Here is a 23,096-nt window from a genome sequence, read left to right as displayed (position 1 = left end):
TAAGACAGCTTTTGTTGATTTAAAAAACTTCATAGAATTTCAGGAAAAACCACAAGAGTCATGAAAGGCTTATAAATGCAGTGTGTACTTACAGATTTTTCTAATTAAGATCACATAATGTTCAAACTTTAAAGATACCTACTTGAAACTCTTGAAGATCGAAGGCCTGGACTGGTTTAAGGATTTAATCACCATTATCCTGTTTGCAAATTCTACCTTTGTTTTCGAAAATTACAGATAATTTGTCTACTACATTCTAAGAGATGCTGATGAACAATCAAAATCATGTCCCATTATAAATCAAAATTTAGAAATGTAAACTAAAGGCTAAATATTAAGGACAGTAAAGCAGTATGTGTAGACATGTTCATACGTGCACCAACATATCTATGGAAATGTAAGTATTTTTACCTGGAACTGATCAGATGGACACGTGTTCATCTCTGGTGTCATGGTGGTTGTCTGACCAATGGAAGCAATTTTTTCTGCAGCTGACAGTGGTTTCAATGGTTCCTTGGTGGGCTCTAACATACCCTGAAAAAGGTATATTAGTCATTACTTGAAGGAGGGGAGTCAACCCATAAACTTTATAAAAAGATAATCTAGAAGAAAAAAAAATCATTTGCAAAAGTGCTAAAGACAAAAAGGAACTATTCTTATATGTTGTTTACAGAGAATCTGTTTCACAAAGAGTGTGCGGACCTGAGTTCAAATGCTTGTACTGGCATCAGAAAACCATCTGTTCCACAATGTCTTTAGAATCCAAAGTATTTAATTTTTTATTTATTTACTTTTTTTTTTTTGTAGTACTAAATCAGAGCTTTGTGCTTGGTAGGCAGGTACTCTACCACTTGAGCCAGACCTTCAGTTCCTTATCAAGGAGAAAATACACTAGTAATTACTAATGTCAGCTAAAATTTCAAATCTTTTAAAATTTTTATTATTTGTATTTGGCAGTACTACGGTTTCAACTCAGCTTTCTAGCTCATGGCTAGCAATCCCTACTGAGTCAGGTCTCCAGTTCAGCATTTTGCATTTTGCTAGTTAACTGGAGATGGAGTCTTGCAGACCTTTCTGCTCAGGTTGGCTCTGAATCAATTGTGATCCTCCAGGTCTCAGCCTCCTGAGTAGCTAGGATTACAAGCATGAGCCACAGGTGCCTGAACAAAAGATTCCTAATTTGAATGATCACTTATACCCAAGGCTCTCAAATTGTGATCCCCTATCAGAATCTCTGCAGTACCCAAGATGTTGTCAGATGTGTAAACTTTCAAGCTCTACCCCAACCATCCTGAATATGGTCTAGGGGTAGTATCCAGAAATCTGCTGAAGGCAAGGTTTGAGTGGTAGAGCCTAATCAGTCTAGTAAGCACATACTTCCAGAGTTCAAATCACAGTACTGTATAAACTGGAAAAAAGAAAAAAAAAAGCCTGAGAACCAAGAATTAAATGATCATTTTGAATACTATTATTTCTCTAGAAGAAATGAAAAGATTACTGAACATCTCATGTATAAGATGCACCAAGAGAAAAATTTAGGTATAATTAAATTTTTTATTTTCCAACAAACAACTTAATGAAACATGAAGACACATAAACATCAAACTTTAAAATATAACCAAGTCTTGATAAAGAACAGAATGAAAACGTCTTAGCTTTCCAGGATGGGCATATATAAAAAAATTAACTCATTTAAATTATTAATGGAAAAACAAAGCATTAATTATGAATCCTGAATCATTTTCATTTACTATAATTTGGCATTTCCAAGCTTTTATACATCTGCATCTTCAATATTATACTATTTAATACGTGTACTAAAACAAGTATTTTTAGAGAATCTGATACTTCCATTTCTTTTTTTTTTTTTGCCTGTACCAGGGCTCAAACTCTGGGCTTGGGTGCTGCCCCTGAGCTCCTTTGCCCTACCACTTCAAACGCAGAACTACTTCTGGCTTTTTCTGTGACTAATCTGAGATAAAAGTCTCACAGACTTTCCTGCCTGAGCTGGCTTTGAACCACGATCCTCACATTTCAGCCTCCTGAGTAGCTATGATTATAGGCATGAGCCACCATCACCCAGCCTTCAGAATCTTTTTTGAGAAGTTTAGAAAAGAATGAGTCCTTCAAAAATGTGTTTTTAGAAAGAGTTGTAAGTGCCAACATTATCAAGATAAAAATAATTTTGAATATAAAATACAGTATCTATATTTAATAGGATATAAAAATGTCCTGAGATTAATATTTAGATTTATGAGATCAAAAAGCAAATTATACATAAAAGATATCCTTCAAATTACAACACTGACTACCCTTTTAAAATATATTTCCATTTCATATTATACAAGATGATTTTACGGATAAATGATAAATACACTGTATTTAGACGCTTGTATACTCACCAATCCTGCTGCATACATGGGCACTATTACTGGCTGCTTCTTATTGCCCGTGAAGAGCTACACATGTGTTGGAGAGAAAGAACAAGTATTTACAGAATGATCTGTCATATAATGTATTTTGTATTATTTATTACACTATGACTAATAAATATTTTAAACTTCTCATATGGAGTTACGTGCTTTTAAATTTTTCCTCTTATAAAAGCGGCTAAAACGACTATCTTTTTGTTTTTGTGCTAGTCCTGGGGGCTGAATTTAGGACCTGGACACTGTCCATGACTTTTTTTTTCTCAAGGCTAGTGTTCTACCACTTGGGCCATATTTCTACTTCCAGACTTTTTTTTTTTTTTTTTTTTACTGGTCATGGGGCTTGAACTCTGGGCCTGGGCGCTATCCCTCAGCTCTTTAGCTCTTTATCCCTCAGCTCTTGAGCACTCTACCACTCGAGCCACAGCACCACTTCCAGGTTTCTGGTGGTTTATTGGAGATAAAGAGTCTTAGGGACTTTCCTGCCCGGACTGGCTTTGAACTACAATCCTCAGATCTCAGCCTCCTGAGTAGCTAGGATTACAAGTGTGAGCCAGATTTTTGATGACTATTTTGGTTGGTTGTGGGGCTTGAACTCTGGGCTGGGGCACTGTCCCTCAGTTCTTCACCTCAGGGTGAGCACTCTACCACTTGAGCTACAGCACCACTTTTGGTTAATTGTAGGTAAGAGTCTCATGGACTTTCCTGCCTAGGCTGGCTTTGAACTTTGATCCTCAGATCTCAGTTTCCTGATTAGCTAGGATTACAGGCGTGAGCCACTGGTGCCTGGCTCAGATTTTGGATGATTAATTGGATATAACTATCTCATGGACTTTCCTGCTTATACTGGCTTTACACCATAATCCTTAAACCTCAGCCTCCTAAGTAGCTAACATTACAGGCATGAGCCCCTGGTGCCCAACTTATAACTAACTACCTTTAAAAAAAAAAAAAAAAAAGAAACATCACTTAGAGAAACATTTAAGTAGATTTCTGTTTAGACATCAACATATTTAAACTTAATGAACATTTTAGCTAATATTACATTTTCTGGAGAACTAGATCATCATAGCATGAACAGAAATTAACAAAATTTAAACATATATACATCGATTAAATGTACTAACAAACTCACAATGTTTCGCGTATCTATTCCCAAGGAACACAAAAGCTTCTTGTTGCTGTGGGAGCCACCCCACTGGTATTTCAAGCCATGTGCATCATGGATATCCTGTAGCTCCGTCCAAACATCCAGCAGTTCTCTGAAAAGACCAGGATGAAGGTTACTCAAGAGCTCTCACTATGAATTCTAATTTCAGTATGAATAGGACATATACATGCCAATTAATCTTGGGTCTAATGTAAGTGTACAACTTATCAAGAGACAACAGTCATTAGAAAGGCTAAGCTCATTTGAAGTAACAAAAGCTCATTGTCTGTGTTGATTTTTTTTTTTTTTTTTGGTGCTGGTACTGAAACTTCAACGTATGGCCTCATATCTCTAGAGGATAGCTTTTTCATTCAAGGCTGAAGCTCCACCCTTGAGCAATACCTCCATTTCTACCTTTTTGCTGGTTAAATGGAGATAAGCGTCTCATATGTCCGCCCAGGCTGGCTCTGAACCTCAATCCTCAGGTCTTAGCTTCCTGAATAACTATGATTTTATGTATATATATATATATATATATAAAGATAGATATACACACACATATATATGCATGTATATATAATATACACATAAAGTATATATTAAAGTATGTATCTAATCTTATACTCTTTTTCAGGTTCTCAGCTTCAAGCATTTCCTAGTCTACATATGCCAATCTGTAGCTGACTTTGCATATAGTTTCCCTTGCCTCTGGCCAACTATGGTCTGAAACTACTAAAAGAGAAATCCCTAAGTTGTAACTGGATGCTTGTTCTGGCCATTTCCCTCATGCCATGCTATCACACAGGCACTGTATCATCTAACATCACTACAGATGGTGAGAACCATTCAGTATTTTGAGAGAGAGAGCAATCATACAACCTACAACTGTTACATTAGTTTTACTAGTTATTGGTTAAAATCTCTTAGCATGCTTGATTTATAAACTGGAGTTTTATCATAGGTTTGATAAATAGTAAAAAAGCAAAAAAGAAAAAGAAAAACAACCCAAAACCAATCACCCCCTCCCCACAATAAAAACACAACAGGACTTAGTACTATTCAAAATACGAAGATCTTGCAACATATCTGCTATGGATTAGGAGTCTACCATGACTATTACTATTACTACTACTACTACTACTTTTAGTTTACATTTGTTATATAGGCAAATTTTTCATTGTTACTTTTCCATATGTTTATCACAATGTATTCCAATCAATTTCACACACCATTTTCCCTAGTACCCATCCCCAAATAATTTCAACAAGTTTCATTGTTCTATTTTCACAGTTACAAATAATCTATTTCAATAGTATTCAACCTACCATGACCACTTCAATACCTGTGTGGTATTGGATTGATGCACCGTAAGTATTTTAGCTATAAGCGCCATAGTTCTTGGTAACTTGTTTCTATTATTTGGCTCCTATTATTAGTATTTTATATTTTCTATTTTATGGTATGTATTATTGTTTAGTCACATTATTTCCTCAGAAAGTTTTGGATTTCAGGTTTTGGATTAAGAATGATCAACCTATGTCAAGTCCAGGAAAAGTTTTATAAAGCAAACAAGGAGTTAGTGAACAATATGAGCAGTAGTTATATGATTATAATAAGGAAAAACTAAGAAAAATCAACAAAAAATGAGGATGCAAATATACTGGAAAGATGAAAAGAACTAGTATAGGTAAAACCTAATTCTCATTTAAGTCAGTAATAAAGATACATGCCTGTAATCCTTGTATTTGGGTGGCTAAAGTAGGAGGATTGCCAAAGAGACCAGTTTTAGATACGGTGAGGCCCTGTAGCAAAAACCCCTCATTTATAATACTTAGAAGTCAAAATATGTAACATTGAGTAGAACACTGATTTAGCAACATCAAAAGAAACAGTTCAAGGGCTGAGAGGTGTGGCTTAAGTCCTAAAGTTTGTGCTTAGAACACAAAATCCTGAGTACAAACCCCATATTGTAATAAATAAACAAAGCAACCTCAAAGGCAAAGGAGTTTTTTCATTGTCTTACAGTGTTAACAGGATTAAACTTCAACATAGTAATGAGTTAGAACTTTAATGCTGCACGGTAACCTTCTAAATTAGAACAATTGAAATGAACATAACCACATGTTATCCTAGAACTACTACTCACCCACTTTCAGCTAAGGCCTCTCTTGTTTTTACTGGCAAGGTGCTTGTTTCCAGCAAGTGCTTCAGGGAAATAACTTCCTCTTCAGCATCAGGGACAGATATGGAAGGAAAACATGCTTCGAAAATTCGCTCCAGACGGTTTAACAAAGCTGACTGCATCAAAACACCACAAAAAAGTTTATTTTCATTTCTCTAGTTTTAATCATGTGATAATTTTATCATGAACACACACACACACACACACACACACACACACACACTATCCACTACAGTAAGACAGTGAGGAAAACCTCCCCTCAGGAATAAAAAAAACTAAATGAAAGGACTGTAACTCCTCACTGAATGCTTTTTTAAAAATGGTGCAAATAGAATAGGGAACAAATAGAGGTAGCTGCATTCCAAGAAATCCTATCTGGTACTTTACACACATTATCTTACTTCTTCAAAATGAAATTACTACTGTATTATATAGTCAGAAAGTAACTTCAATGTTTGAATAATCTTCCCAATACTAAGTAAAAAATCAAACAAAAAAATCCAGACAGTATTCATATTCTACTACTCATGTATTAGAGTAAATCTAGAGATAGAGGAATGGTGAGATTGGATGGTATCATAGCTGATTAGAACTTTTCCTTGAAGATAAACACTTGAATTGTAAGATCCTTTTTGAAATATCTCAGTTGCTAATAGTGTAAAATCAGAGTAGGAAAGAATATATCTTTTTTTTTTTACTGATAAGAAATTCAGTAGGTAATTTATCATTTTGACAATCTTCATTACCTTCTGTACTTTTCTTTGTTACATGTGTATGTGTATTTTAAAATAGAAACCTTTCCTCTAAGAAAAGCCTTCAGATTCATTCCCTAGAGTATTTTCATAGAGAAAAAAAATTCATTTTGGAGTACTTTATTACTTTAAACTTGTTTTATAACTTTTTTTTTGTATCACCAAGTTTACTATTTATGTGCAACCTACAGAAACATTTTTTTTCCATTTTCTGAACTGTATTTCAGATACATATGCAATATTCTTGAACACAGCCCAATGTATTATTTAAATAATAACTAGGAATACAAATTTTAATAAGTTAAAGTCTGTTGGAAGATTAAATGTACAATTGAACTGATACCCAGTGCAGAAGAAACATTCCATACCACCACAGTATTAATGTATTTCCTGCCAAGTAACAAAAACAACATTAAATTCTGTTATGAAGTATAGTCAGTAACAAGAAAAAAGGAAAAGGGAACATTTTTATACACATATTTTCCAAGCCAATCTTCCTTTTGGAAGCTACGTTAGAGCAAAAAAATTTAACACTGCATAATTAGTCTCAGGGTACTACTCTTCTGCTAAGTCTACAAAAGTTACTCTGATACCACCTTCATTATATTTATGAGTGAGAAGGGAAAAGGTCTCATTCTCAATTATGAACCCTTAAGTAAAGAGTAGACTCAAGATCCCAAGGCTTGTGAAACTTGAGTGTGTCAAGGGGACTCAGCACTTACTTGTTTCAACAGGGGGAATGGACAGACACGACTCTGAGAGGGATCAGGTAACTACCTAATTGGAAACCTGATGAGAATTTCTCTCCTAGACAAAGAAAGTAAATAAAACTCACCTATGACCAAATTTTATTTCTCTGTAAATTCAACCTTTATTATATCATCTTTGTTATCTTTCTAATGCGATGGAATAAAATGTTTTTCACTGGAAGAAAGCAATGACCCTAAAATATATTTAATCAGCTGGGCAATATTACACATAACTCTTAAGTCTTAGGTATACTAGTGAAGATTATCAAATGAATGTAATGTTCTTGGGGAAAAGAAACATTCCATTAGCCTAATCACCTCAAATTTTTACTTCTCCCTCAACCTTTTCTCATAAAGGATATAATGTATATGGAAAAATTTTAAAGGAGTTTAACATATCTTTAGGATTAGAAACAAAATTTGATTGTTTCCATTCAGGAAATGTGGCAGATACATCTAATCCCAGTACTTGGGAGGTGGCTAAAGGTAGAAGGATTGTAAAGACCTGATTCTAAAAGTCCAAAATGACAATAGCAACAATTTGGTTGCTTCAAATTTTTTGCTGAATGAAATAAAGCAGGGATCAGCTATCTATTCAACAGAGATCCAGACAGTAAATATTTTATGATTTAAATATTTTAAACCTTGCAGCCCATCGATAAACAAGTAAGGGTGTGTTCCAGTAAAACTACTTACAAAAATAGGCACTAGGACAGATCTGTCCCCTGGGCCATACTCTGCCAACCCTTAAGGTAGAGCAACGAATAAACATTAAGTAACCAGAATCTACTAACAGTCTTACCCATAACAAGACAAAATTCAGTTCTGCAAGGAAGTGGCTAATAAACATTTCAGTTAATTTGTTCTTTCAAAAGTATCAATTTCTAACTATTCATGAAACTGATTTAATGGTAAAATTTCTTGCTGTCTTGTTCATGGTAGTAAATAATGCAAATTGGTATTTACTACTAGTTAATTCCAGTAAGTAAATGCCTTTAATAGAAGGTTGTGAACCCAGGTACTAAGACTCAAACTCTGTATTTATAACCTGGAGAAGCCAGGGTCTGTCTCACAGAGTGGATGATAAACTCCTTACCCAGTGTGTGTCAGAGGCTGCAACTTTTTATCATTACTACTATTATTGTATAGATGATATATTTAACAATAGCTTGCTAGAGAATGAAAACCAGGCTCAAAGCTCATTAAAGGTCGGGTGCCTGTGGCTCATGCCTGTAAATGTAGCTACTTGGGAGGCTGAGATTTGAGGATCACAGTTTGAAGCCAGCCAGAGCAGAAAAGTCCAAGAGACTATCTTCAATTAAGCACCAAAAAGTAGAGGTCTAGCATCAGAATTGGCACCTCCCCTTACCCCCCCCCCAAAAAAAAAAGTTCACTAGGTCAGGCTCAGGAGGCTCATGACTGTAATCCTAGCTACTCAGGAGGCAAAGCCAGCCCGGGCAGGAAAGTCCATGTGATTCTTATCTCCAATAAACCAGTCAGAAAACTGGAAGTATGCAGTGGCTCAAATGGTAGAGTGCTAGCCAAGAGCTGAAGAGCTGAGGGACAGCGCCCAGGCCCAGAGTTCAAGCCCCATGACTAAAAAAAAAAAAAAAAAAAAAGCTCACTAAAGATGTTTCTCTACACCTGTTTAAGTTTTTTAAGTCATATGAAAATACTGGCTTCACTCCATTATATCATATTAGAGTGAAGCAAGAAATTGGACCCAAGTTTTTTGCATCTTCTCCAATATCTGTCCATTGAATGTGTGTTTATGTAGTTAATTTTCAAGTAGCTGTAGATATTTTTCTTTTTAGTAATACAAGAGTTCAAACTCAAGAGCCTTCTACTTGCTAGGTCAGCTCTTTACCACTTAAGCCATATCTCCAGTCCTGTTTTGCATTAATTATCAATCTTCCCATTCTCATCTCAGTCTCCCAAGTAGCTTAAAGGGCAAAATAGGTACTCAGTTCAAGTATCTATTCTTAAGTCTTATGTAAAGACAATCTATTACTGCTATTCCTTCTTGCAGTACTAAAATCTGTTATTGCTACTCCAAGTTTTAAATTTTGGATATCAGTGTTTGGTTTATTGGCATTTTTAGTTGTCCTGATTGCATTAGGAAAACAAAAAGGTTGAGTATAGGTAGGTATGCTGAAGAGCATTTTGCTTTCCCAAAAGACAATAAAGCTAAAAGTTTAAAAGAAAAAAAGATGGAATGTAGTCCAAGTAAGTTGATAGAGAAGACAAAAATAGAGAAAACAAAGACTTGATAAAGAAGACAACTAATATAATGAAGAAAATAGCCTTTCATAAAGAACAGTTTCTCTTTTGACCAAATTGGATTCTTAGAAGAAAGATTTTAAGAGACTGTTACATACATACACACACACACTCACTTTTTTTTGGTACTAGTCCTGGGGCTTGAATTCAGGACCTCGGTGCTATCCCTGAGCTTTTGTGCTTAAGGCTCACATACTATACCACTTGAGCCACAACTTCATTTCCAGCTTTTTTGGTGTTTAATTGGAGACAAGAGTCTCACAGACTTTCCTGCCTGGGCTGGCTTTGATTGCGATCCTCAGATCTCAGGTTCCTAGAGTTATAAATGTAAGCCATCGGCATCCATCTTTTTACAGACAGGAATTAAACAAAACAAAACCACATTTCTAACTATTTTAAGCACAAAATTTAGTGTCATAACTAGAGTCAATACAGTAAAATATTAAGCTAGAATTATTCTGTTTATGAATAAAAACTTGGTTTATAGTGCCCTCCTTATGTTGACTTCTTTTATTTATATAAATACATTGCCTGGAAATTTTTGTTTTGTTTTTGTTTTGTTTTTTGTCGGTCAGGGGCTTGAACTCTAGGCTTGGGCGCTGTCCCTCAGCTCTTCAGCTCAAGGCTAGCGCTCTACCACTTGAGCCACAGCGCCACTTCCATAGCCTGGAAATTTACAGAGAAATTTACTCCTACTTTTGTTTCAGTGGAGATAAAAGCTAATTTAAAAAACCTGTAGTTGAACAATGACTGCTTTAAAAAGAATTGTAAGGTCTTGTTATGTAAACCGGACTGGGCTCAAACACAGAATTTTCCTGACTGAAGTACAGTTTCCTTATGCAGATAGGCAGTATATGTAAAAAGTAAACAGCATCAGTCTAACCCAGTTTAGGAAAGATAATAAATTCAGCAAAGATCAAAGATGCTTGGTGAACATACTCAGAAACTAAAAAGCCTGGTAGAATACATGATGGGTTTTGTTTAATGTTTACATAATACCATATTCCAGGCATTATTCTAAATGCTTTATAAATATTAGCTCATTTAAGTCTCTTAAAACATATAAGTTAAAAAAAATTTTTCCTGGAGAAGAAAATTGGTGCACAGAGCAAGTCAGGCTCAGAGAGACAAAGGGCACTTGTTTTCACTCATATGTGGAAGATCTAAACTGTACTCATACATGAAAACACAGGGCATATGCATATATACTAAATGATCAAACTGCCTGAGTATGGTACACGCAGGGGTGGGTTTCCATGGCGTAACATCTTTGAACAACTAACAGATAGTTTAAAAATGAATACCAGGAAGCTGAAACATGTCTTGTTTGAGGGGGCTAGTGAGATTTTAGGGGAGCATAACAATGGAGATAAATGGGGGCAAATTCAGTCTAACACTCAATGTACATGTGAAAATGGAACAAATAGAAGTTGAGGGGGCAGGTAGAATGACAGAAGAGGCAACACTGATCAATATGCCTTGTATATATAAACTGACAAGTTGAATTGACTCATACTATTTAAAGATGACAAAAATAATAAAAGAAAAAGGGTGCACCGAGAGGTTAAATTATGTTTAGGAAGGCTAAATAATGTGTACTAAATTTTTTAAAAAGTATTTTCATTCAAGACTGTAGGGGGCATAATTGTTCTACTAATGAAAGTATATCTTACTGTGAGCCATCTAAATCATTCTTGTATGTAGGCTAGACCTATTTATATAATTATATTCTGTTGATAACAATAACTATATTCTCTATGTATTATACTTGATGCTGTACATGCATTACTTGATGAATGTTCTACAAGACACCAGATAATTATCTTCATGTTACAAACAACAAAAGCTCAGAGAGATTAAGATCATTAACCAAGTATTACTGCTGGTATCTTGCACAGCTAAGTGTACCACACAAAGTGTATGTTCTTTTCATCAAATCATATCTTTACTTTTGGAATTGTTCAAATATTTCTAGGTATAACATTGCTGAGGTGATGTCTAGGCTTTAAGTGCACACATAATTACCATTATAAATAGTTACAATACTAACTGAATAGAAAACTAAATACAATGATCCTTAAAGACATTTAAAATTCAATAATTTGTTTAACTCCAAAATGTAACAGGAAATATAGTCATCAGTTCTCCCTTCAATATGGAATAAGGAAATTGGTAACTGGCTTAGATGAATACCAATTTATGACAATGAAATTGGTACCTGGCTTAGTTGAATACCGATTTATTTAATTTCATCATGCTGTTTTATTCAACCATATATCAAATTCTAAGTCTATCAAACAGTAGTATATTTTGAATATTAGCATTTGAAGAACCAGGGCTCTGATAAATACAGAATTGAAACTCAAAAGAGCTTCAAGCCAAGTGCCAGATTCACATTTTAGTTTCTCTACTAGTGCCCAATGGGGGGAATGCCAATAAAGTGGTGTGCTACTTGCACAAACATGTACTTGTATTAAAAAATGTTCTTAGGAACCAAAACCATTCTGAGAATATGAATTAGCCCAGAGCAGGAGCTTTTGCTTTAAAAAATAGCTTGAAATCTGAGTTTATTGTCAACAGTAAGAACTAGAGGTACTTCTACAAAATTGGATGGATTTGCTTCCCTATTCCTTTCTACTATTAACCAAGCAATACAGTTAGCAATACTATTTTTTTTTAGGTTTGGGGCTAGACTTGAACTCAGGACCTGATACTTTTACTCACTGGCTACAGCTCTACCAACAGAGCCATGCCTCTAACCCTACTGTTGTTTTTTTTTAAAAAGAACATTTTCTAGTAAATTTTTTTGAGGTTATTTAACAATAGCTAAACATTTACTGAGCATTTATTAAAAGTAAGTCTTTTCCTTTCCTATTTATTTGTTCATTCATTCACTAGTACTGTGGCAGTAGTGGAGTTTGAACTGAGGGCTTAATACTCTCACTTGGCTCAACTTTTTTACTCATGGCTGGCACTCTACCACTATAGCCATACCTCTAATTCTGGCTTTTTGCTGGAATTTTTGCCAGCCTGGGCTGGCTCTGAACCAAGATCCTCAGATCTCAGCCTCAGCAATGGCTGGGATGAACCTGGGTTGGCCCTTGCCTTTGAACTAAACTGAAATTGAAATACTGGCTCTTTTTGGATCTTAAGGCTGCTGGCTTTTAGAACTTACACTACTGACTCACCTGATTGGCAGGCCTTAGGGCTCTCCAGCCTACTGCCTATATTTTGAGACTTTTCAATATCCAGTAAGTCCCTGTCAGTTTTGTCATCTCTATTCACACAGACATCCTATTGGTAATGTTTCCCTAACTAATAGACCTATAAAAAGTAATAGACTATAAAAAAAGTAAATGTATTACAAGTCTAATTCAGCTCTCCAGACGGGTGTATAAGACCAGAAGCACCTTCTGCTTCTTATGCCACTCACATGCGTATCGTCTTTATATTATCTTGTATCTAAGGTAATTAAAATTCCTTCAATATATTTTCTAGTCAGTTACCTTTTTTTGCTTTTAGGGAGCAGAAGCTGATTAGTGTCACTAGTTTTAATATCAATAGCATTAGGTTTTGTACTTATGTGGAAGTTTAGAAGAAACACAAAATCCACTGAGCAATTTAATATTCTATGTAAGATTATACCTTGCCACCATTAAATATTAAGTAAGATATCAAGTACAATCTATACCTGTATACTAATCAATCTTAACTTGAAACTATATACTAGAATAACCCAATTATAATATTCACTGTACTCTAAAATGATAATTTTTCTCTATTGGCACAATTTCTGTCCAACTCTACTAAAGTAATTCTATTTTGGAAATAAAGTATCAAATTTTCCAAAGGGAAACCAACAAAACAAATGCTATCCAAATATTTAAAGTAACCAAAGATCCCTAAGGCCAAAATCATAAAATTTACTTGCTTTATTTTGTTGTTTACTCCTATTTCCAGTCAATGTTGACACCCAGAAGAGAAAACACACAAATGTATGTAGTTAAATACATAAAGATGAAAATATAGGATAGACAACATTCAATGTAGGAATGCTGATTTTTCTGATGAAAAACCAGTAACTCAAGAGAACACAAAGCAAATTATTACCATTTTTCTGTTTACCTTTTTTGTGATGATATTCAAAGCTCTCAAAATTAACATTCAGCTGAGAACATTTCCCTATTAGTATTATCAATTAGATGACTAATATTTAAAAAATGGCTTGTAGTTTCTTCTTCCTTTTCCTTCCTCTCCCCTCCCCTTTCTTTACTTCCTTCTTTCATACTTTCAAATAAGTTCTCTTTTTACTTTTCTTTAGGAAAGCAAGGAAAGAACATATTCATTATATGTTATTTTATAACCTTTCAATATTTCAAAAAGGAATTATGAATAAAATAACTGTGTGTGTGGATATGTATATGTTTGTGCATGTGTGCGCTGATAATGGGGCTTGAACTTAGGGATATGCACTTTCCTTTGGCTTTTCTGCTTAATAAGTTATATACAAAATGCAATGAAAAGTGGAAATAATCTGAAATGCCAACTATATCATCTGCCTGACTTTACAAAACAAAGAACTTTTCTCCATGTTGTTTAACTGAAGTAACTGAGCTCTGAATTCCAAAAAGCTTTGAAGAAATCCTCACAACATTCTGTCAAAGTACAACTTGGACAAAATACTTGATGGCACTTGCTTCAGGACACTAAATGTAGCCAGGTAAACTGCAACAAGAATAAGTCATTTCAAATTCTACCATGAGAAAAACCTCACATTTATCATGTGAGTCTTTCATTGCTTTCCTAAATACTGCACTAACTAGGAGAAACATTTTTAAAAAATTTAATCAGTTTAATTTTAATGAGTCTACACCTTCTCTAAAAGGATGAGTAAGCATGATGTATTTTTCCAGCATTATCTGAAGATCAGGAAAGCAAGTCCAGGGAGTAGTCTCCTTCCAACAGCAGGATAAAAATGAAAACCACCATTTAATCTTCATTTACTTTTTACTTATTAACCTAACTCAGTACTTTCTTACTTCAACTTTCTTCCCAAACTCCTTGTAGCTCCTTTTAGCAGTTTCTTCTCTAAGCCTACCATCTTCCTCCAAATTCTGTCATTAAAATTCTGTCCTGCAGCAATAGAAGCCTTGAGGCTTGAGCCAAGCAAATCTCAAAAAGTATTATGTATTTTGCCTCTTCTACTCAATTTCTATTATTTTTTACAAATAGAATCATACTCCAAAATTTTTATCTTTCTGCAGACTTTTGTCATTCATTAAACTTTTAAGGTACCAAGTAAAGATGCAAACTCAGATCTATCAGATCCCATGAAGCCCTTATACTGTATTCAGTATCAAATTATACATAAGTAACTTCAATAAATTTGTATGAAGTAAAGTATCATACATCTGAAGTAGTTATACTTTTAAACATTAATTTCTTGATGATGTTAAAATTTCTAAACTACAAATTAAAGATCATTCAACTCTAGTGTCACTTTTGGTGAAATGAAACTAAACAGCAAAATGTCTAGGTCAAAGCCAACAGTCTTCATTTTGCATTATAATTAGCTTACTTCTTACTACAAGGTACCACCTCAATAATAAATTACTCAATAGGAATAATACACATTAGCTAAACCATATAATAACTAAATTAGCAAGTAAACCTGCTTGGATACCCAAAGTTAGCTGTGTACACCAAGTAGCAATTTGGTCATTTCTCTAAGATTACTTACTGTGTCAAAGGTACCAAAGCAATGATGTATAACCACTTCAAATAGGATGTCAGAGTAAACAATAAAGCACAAAATTTTTAAATACTTTCAATTGAAAACAGGTTTCTTAGCAATAAGTAACTGGAGAAATAAAGTTTGTGGATCTGATTTCTCTGACAGAAGAATCAAAGAATAAAATACAGATGCTAAGAAGTAAAAATATTCTCCCTCATACATCTACTCCCTAAGAGGAGAAAAAGTATGTTTATACTTGCAAGAAATTATAAGCAAATCAACAAACAGTAAGTCAGCCAGTACCATTTCTTATTCTAGGACTAAGTCTTAATTCATCTCACACTCTCAATGAAAACACTGTTGAAGCTATTAAGTTACAATGTCCAAATTTGCTATTTCCCTGCTATTCAGAGATCACTATAACCTTCAGCCTAGTATGAGGTTTAAGATTCTGCTTGTTTCTCTCCTGCAATCAAACTTCAATTTCCTTGATCTTTGAAAGACAAAATTAACATTCCTTTTCCTGATGCTTAAAATAAACCTTCTAAACCTCAGCTTAACTTTTAAAATCAATGTAAAGGTAAAAACAGAAGAATTTAGTAGAATAATTAGCTAACAAAAAAAATAAATGCTATTTAAATTCACTAACACTACAAATCAGTGAATTTCTATTATTGGCAAGGATAAAAGTATTACCAAGTATGTCAGGTGCTGGTAGCTCACACCTTTAGTCCTAGCTACTCAATAATCTAAGTTCTGGGGACTGCAGTTCAAAGCTAGCCCAGACAGAAAAGACTGTGAGACTTTCATTTCAAATTGATCACCAAAAGGCCACAAATGGAACTGTGGCTCAAGTGGTAGCTCACTTGCACTGAATGAAAAAAATTCAGGGACAGCACTCGGTTCCTAAGTTCAATTTACAGTACTGACACGCACACACAAACACACACACAAAGGTGCACAGTGGAAATTTTCTTAAGCTGAATTACTAGTCTCTTTGAGACTAGTCATGGGGCCTGAACTCTGGGCCTGGGCACTGTCCCTGAGCTCTTCAGCTCAAGGCTAGTGCTCTACCACTTGAGCCACAGCACCACTTCTGGCTTTTTCTGCTTATGTGGTGTTGAGGAATCGCACTCAGGGCCTCATGCATGCAAGGCAAAGCACTCTACCACTGAGTCACCTTCCCAGCCCTGAATTAGTAGTCTCTATGACAATTAAGATGTCATTAAAAAAAGGAGAAAATTAGTAAATACCTGAACTGAAGTGGCTGACTCCTGTAAATGGCCACTAGCAACTGTTCCTTTAGAAACTGCTAGAGGGACACTGTGTGTCTTAGGGGTTCCCAGAATATCAGTATTTTCATCCGTCCTATGTGACTGCCAGACTTCTTTTCGATGATGAGATTCGGTAGCTTGCTGATCTCCAAAAGCAGCCCAAGAACAACCATCTTTCTGTTCATCCTCAAAAGCATTCCAGCCTACAACTTGGCTAGGACCAGCTGAACTGAAGTCTGCAAAATCATCAGAGTCTTGAAAAGCACTGCTGTCATCCTGAATATTTGGCACACCATCAAAATCTCCAAACTCGCCATCTTGCTCATTTTTCAGTTTTGAAACAGGTTCAGTGCCTGTTCCACTAGATTTTCTTGCCAATTGACATTCCTCTGATAAGCCATCAGAAGTCTGTTTTGGGTTGGACGCAGTAAATACCATTTCCTCTTGGCAAGAAGCAGCATTTGTATCCTCAAATTCTCCAAACTCATCTCCTGGTTCACCAAAATGTGGAAAGTGCTCTGAAGACTCTTCAAAAGTGACATCGCTCATGGAATCTTGAGTACCAGCAACAAAAGGTGGAGTAGTGCCACTGGCTGTGCCAAAGTCACCAAATTCATCTTCATTTGTATCATTGCAAGTCACAAAGTCGTTGCTACTATCACCATTTTTTATACTTACAGATTCATCCAAAACATTTTCTTCAGTGAGATCAATGTGAGGGCTTTGGGAATTAGTAAACTTGCTATTTTCTTCTTTGGAAGAACTAACTTCATCAGCATCAGAAGTTTTACTAGAATCCATGCATAGGTCAGTACTTTTAGAAGTAAACAAATCGAGGTTTTCCTCAGTTTTGCATTGTTCTCTCCTAATGGCATCTGAATTATCAGCTGAATCTCCCAAGTTCCAAGTCTCTAATTGAATACTTGAATTAAAAAAATCATCCCTTTGCAGTGTTAGAAGGTCTTTTTTCCCAACACTGAAACCTCTATCAGTCACTTTGCAGGTTTCTGAACCACAAATTTGTTGCTCTTCTTCAGTGTCTCCTTTATCATCAAACCTTCTAACCAAAGGCATTTCTGTTACAGAATTAAGTTCATTGACTCTGTTAATTTTGTTGTTTTCCTGAACTGTTACTGCATCACATCCCATTTCTTCTAATTGTATCCTTTCCTTTTTGGAAAATGTGGCAAAATCTGCAAATTCCTCAGCAGAATTAGGTGCACAGTCTACACTGTACTCAGTACTAAGAGGCTTCCTTCCCTTTGAATTAACTACATTGTCCAGATCATCTGTTCCCTGAGGATTTACAGTTTCCAACCCTGCAAATCCATTTGTTAGAATCTCCAGACAAGGAGGTTTTTCACCATTGCAGCTCTCTAACTGTTTGTTTTGATGAACAATGTTCGTATCAGTTCTAAAATCTCCTGGAGAGAAACTTGCAGATGTCCCAACATTTTGTCTCTGTTCTACTTTATTTAAATCTCTTGGACTTTCCATACCATCAATGGAAGCATCTGAAGTTTTAAAAGAAATTATTTCATTGCTGGTGGTAGAAAGTAAAACATCAGACTGTCCTTTCATAGGATTAGGAGGTTCAGCAGTGATATCCTTATCATTACCATTCTTAATGGACTTAAAGCTTGTAAGGCTATCTACATTTTCTGAGAAATCATGAATTGGCATAAAATGGTTTGAAGGTATAAACTCTTCCTTGGGACGAGTATAATCTGGTGCATCAAAGTCAACAAACCCTATACCAGAAGGGCTTACTTCGGAAAATCCACCAAATTCCCCAAATTCATCATCATCATCATCCTCTGCTCCATTGTCGAGTGGTGGGGGGGATGAAGAGTACATTCGAATGATGTCTGGCTCCATTGTTTACTTGCTTGCAAATAATTAATTAACACCTATAAAAAATAGATTACCCATAATATAATCTTTCAGCATTTTTCAAAGCAATTTTAAAACAAGGCAGATTTATAGTTCACTGTACTATATTTAAAACATTTTTCATTTAGATAACTTTACTGGAAAAAAAAGGTTTTATCTGTTATAGTGTATATAACATTATCAAAGCCATTCATATTGCATTAATGAAATTGGAAATTACAGAAAATCTTAAACATACATTTACAAAAGCACAACAATAAAATTCTCTCTCAGGTACATGCTTATTCTGTGAAATTTTCTTTCAAATCACAGGGGACTCAGTGTTAGCCTTAAGGATTTGTATTCATTATTAATATTTGTCACAAAAAGTTTTCTAGTAACTGTTACAACTATGTTCTTCACTTTGCTTTTCAACATTTATTTCTCTCTATAGATGTTTGACTTAGGATAACCTATACTTTGATAAACACCTAAGTTAAAATGATCATAAAATGAAAATGCATTTGAAATATTTAACCTAATGAATTCCTTAGCTCAATAACATAGTATATAGTTGTGCAAATATGTAAAAACTCTATGTACTTATTTACCTTCATGATCACATGCCATTGGGAGCTGCAGCTTAATGTTCTTAAGAGTATCCTATTGCATATCACTAAAGCAGGATAAGATCAACATTCTAAATTCCAAGCAAGTATGGTTTATACAGAAGTCATATTGCTTCCACACTCTTGTAAAGTTGAAAAGTTGAATAAATTAATGAAGACAATGCAGGATATGAAAAAGCACTTCAATAAAGAGAAATTTCCAAAAAAGACCAAAACTTAGAAATGAAAATCTCAATAAATCAAACAAAATGAACAAAAAGTTGCTATCTTCACCAATACTAGATAAACAGAAACAAGCATATATGGTATTAAAGATGATGGATGAATTATCACACTCAATAGTAATAAAGAAAAAAAATTGTGAACAGGACATTTAAAACCTATGTGACATGATTTGAAGACTAAAGGTAAATCAATCATGAAAACAGAAGATTTCTCAGTAGAAAATCTAAAGTTAGTGAGGGCATGGGATTATACTATTTCAAGTACTAGCGAAAGTAACTGCCAACCTAAATTATTATATCAAAGTTATCTTTCAGATTGAAGGAGTAATAAAGGCCTTCAAAGATAAACATAAACCAGTATTATGGAAGATACTTAGAAGAATCCTACATATAGCAAGAGAAGCAAGATAGACACAAAATCACAAGGAATAAATCTTGCTAGAAGAGCAGATAAGCACATGAGAATTAGAAGAGTCATCAACCTCTAAGATAAATACCAAGACCCAACAATATGCTGCCTGCAAGAAATTCACCTCATCAGTAAAAGCAACCACAAACCAAATGATAGGATGAATAATGATAGTACAAGCAAGTAGAATCTGAAAGCAAGTGTTATAAATATGCTCTTCAAGAACCACTGTAATCACAACAATAGACATGAAAATAAAGAATTATCTCAGTAAGGCAAAATTTACTTCTGCAGAAGGGTGAACCATCATAAAGATCTGACAAGTAAGCACACAGAGCAGGAAGGCTGCTTTGGTATTTATTCTTAAGGCAGAAGGCCCTTCAGACTGACTGAACTCAGGTTTACAATCTGCTCATGACTGGCTAGTTTGAATAGGGTAAGATATATTTATATAAGGTGTATATTAAGACTTTGAAATAAGATTAAGAGTAGTAAAAGTAACCTCAAAACATAACCATACCCTGGGTTATTTCTTGAACAATCTAAAATGTGTCTTCTGAGGAATGTCTTAATTCTACCTTGGAAAAATCAGTTAAGACAAAACTTTACATTTCAAAAATCTTACCTTATCCCAAAGTAGGAACTTTTTTTTTAATTTAAATTTTATTTTATTTGTGAACATGCTGTACAGAGGAGTTACAATTACACCAAAGTAGGAACTTTTAAGCAACATACTTTGATAGATAAAGCAGTTTCTTATATCAGTAGCAGCTCCAATATCTGATTAATAGACAAAATCAGCCAGAAAAGACAAAGTTACAAAATTTTGATAAGTGAAACAATCTACCAAGTAGCTATAAGTGTAAATATAAATGCCAGACTGCAAGAGTATCACATTTTACAAAATAAATACTACGGTATACAAAATGAAAGACAGGCCAAAGTAATAATACTGGATGCCTTCAACACCCTATTTTCACCAACAGATCATATGGAATTCCCACTCATAAAAATCAACAAAGAAAAACTAGAGTTTTGTTATAGATCAATTGTACAAATAACAAGTGACTTTTTTCATATGTGGGACATAAAACAAGTACAAAAATCCTAAAATGATATTTTTCCATCTTATCAGATTATAGTGGAATGAAACTAGAATCAACAGATAGTCAGATGTTTGTGGCTCATGGCTATAATCCTAGTTATCCAGGAGGCTGAGATCTGAGGATCATAGTTCAACACCTGCCCAGACAAAAAAGTCCAGGAGATTGTTATCTTCAATTAACCAGAAAAAAAAAAAAGGAAGTGGAGGAGCAGCTTGTGGCAGAGTGCCAACCTTAAGAGAAAAAAAAAAAAGAAGCCAAGTGCAGGTGGCTCACACATGTAATCCTAGCTACTTAGGAGGCTGAGATCTGAGGATCACAGTTCAAAGCCAGTGTGGGCAGGAACAGTCAATGAGACTCTTATCTCCAATAAACCACCAGAAAACCCGAAGTGGCTCTGTGGCTCAAATGGTAGAGCACTAGCCTTGATTTGAAGAGCTGAGGGACAGTGAAAAAAAAAAAGACTTCTCAAATAACCCAATGATGTGTATTTCAAGGTTTTAGAAAAACAAGAACAAGCCAAACCCAAGATCAATAGAAGCCATAATAAAAATCTGCATTAAAATAAGTGATAAACCCAGAAAACAATACAAAGATTCAGTGAAACAAAGCCATGGTTCTTTGAAAAGATAAAACTGACAAAAAGGGATACATATATGAAAGAAGGAAGTAAAATTATACTTATTGCAGATATGATTCTTTACCTAGAAAACACTAAAGATTTACCAAAACAAATTACAAGAAAAGGCAAGGCTAAATAAATAAAACCTGAGGTGAAAAAAGCAGACAGTACCAAGGCAGCATTAAAATCATAGGGGTATTTTGAAGAATTATATGCCAATAAATTGGAAAATCTAGAAGTAGACATATTTCTAGATACATGTGACCTACCAAAAGAGAAACAAGATGATATAAAATATCTATAACAAGCAATGAGATTCTGTCTCTCAACAAAGAAAACATGAGGACTAGAAAGACTCATAGTTGAGCTCTATCAAGTTTTTAAATAAACTATTCCACGAAACAAAGATAGGAATACTTCCTAACTCATTTTATGAAGCTATTATTACCCTGATACCAAAGCCTGGTGAGGGTAGAACAAACACAAAAATCAGACCTATATCCTTGATTAAAATAGATTAAAATACTTACAAATTGGATTCAACAACCTACTAAAGATATCACACATCATGATAAAGCTAGTTTCATTCTAGGGATGCAAGGATAGTTCAACATTTGAAAATTTAAAAACACAATATACAAATGAAATCAAATAAAAAAATCAAGGACAAAAGAAAGACAAATGAACTTGAACTTTGACTTTTCTTTTTCCTATTGGAAAAAGCCTTTAGTAAAATCCACCATTCTTTGCTATGAAAATCCTCAATAAACTAGGTATAATAACTGAAGATATAAAAGCTACTTATTGCAAATTCATAGCTAATACCATCATGACTGAGAAAACTAAAAGCAGAAAAATGATAAGGCATCCACAGTCATATTCTTATTCAAAATATTACTTGAAATTTTAGCCCAAACAATCTTGCATGAGAATGAAAAAAGACACAAACATAAAAAGGAAAAAGTAAAATTATCTCTAGTACAGATAAGATTCTGTACTTGGAAAACCCTAAAGACTCACCATTAAAAGTCTCTTAGAACTGATGAACAAATTCAGCGGTAGCAGGATACAAAGTCAACATAAAATCAACAAAACCAGTAGCTTTCCTGTATACCAATAATGAACTAAGAAAGAATCAGGAAAACAGTCCCATTCACACCCTCAAAAAACAAAGCCAAAACAAAACCTGGGGAAAACATCTGTAACAAAGGAGGTGAAAGACCTCCAGGATGAAATTTACAAAATAATGTAGAAAGATATTAAAGATGACACTCAAAGATAAAAAGATCTTCCATGGTCATGAATAGGGAGAAATCATTTTAATTAAGTGGCATATACCCAAAATGATCTACATATTTAACACAATCCTAACAGTTTTCACAGATCTAGGGAGAACCCTCCCCGCCCCAAAATTCACAAAAGACCTCTAATAGCCAAATCAATCTTGATAGGGAATGGGGGGAATTGCAATGCTGGAACCATAATACCAGATTTCAAAATGTACTACAGGGCCAATGAAATAGTGCAGGGCTGGGAAGGTGGCTCAGTGGTAGAGCGCTAGCCTTGCATGCCTGAGGCCCTGGGTTGGATTCCTCAGCACCACATAAGCAAAAAGAAAAAAGCCGGAAGTGGTGCTGTGGCTCAAGTGGTAGAGTGCTAGCCTTGAGCTGAAGAGCTGAGGGACAGC

General features: G+C 34.7%; 1 protein-coding gene across 5 annotated transcripts in view; it reads right to left on the bottom strand.

The window, feature by feature from the left end:
* Aftph (aftiphilin) overlaps positions 1–23,096 on the bottom strand; it is a 68,413-nt gene that overhangs the window by 17,957 nt on the left and 27,360 nt on the right. For 3 of the 5 annotated variants that reach the window (XM_013022511.1, XM_013022515.1, XM_013022514.1), the window contains exons 2-6: positions 16,530–18,460; positions 5,726–5,877; positions 3,565–3,691; positions 2,403–2,459; positions 412–534 (exon numbers count right to left, since the gene is read on the bottom strand). In XM_013022511.1, the coding sequence (XP_012877965.1) occupies positions 412–534; positions 2,403–2,459; positions 3,565–3,691; positions 5,726–5,877; positions 16,530–18,428 (2,358 nt within the window). In that variant the 5' untranslated portion in view covers positions 18,429–18,460. Of the gene's footprint in view, positions 1–411; positions 535–2,402; positions 2,460–3,564; positions 3,692–5,725; positions 5,878–16,529; positions 18,463–19,033; positions 19,111–20,387; positions 20,465–23,096 lie in introns of those variants that run through there. The other 2 variants (XM_013022512.1, XM_013022513.1) reach the window with 2 other exon arrangements.

This window comes from Dipodomys ordii, unplaced genomic scaffold (assembly GCF_000151885.1).
Source record: "Dipodomys ordii isolate 6190 unplaced genomic scaffold, Dord_2.0 Scaffold63, whole genome shotgun sequence".
Classification (NCBI taxonomy): Eukaryota; Metazoa; Chordata; class Mammalia; order Rodentia; family Heteromyidae; genus Dipodomys; species Dipodomys ordii.
Note: the sequence above shows the minus strand (reverse complement) of the source record. Positions and strands in the feature narration are given on the sequence as shown.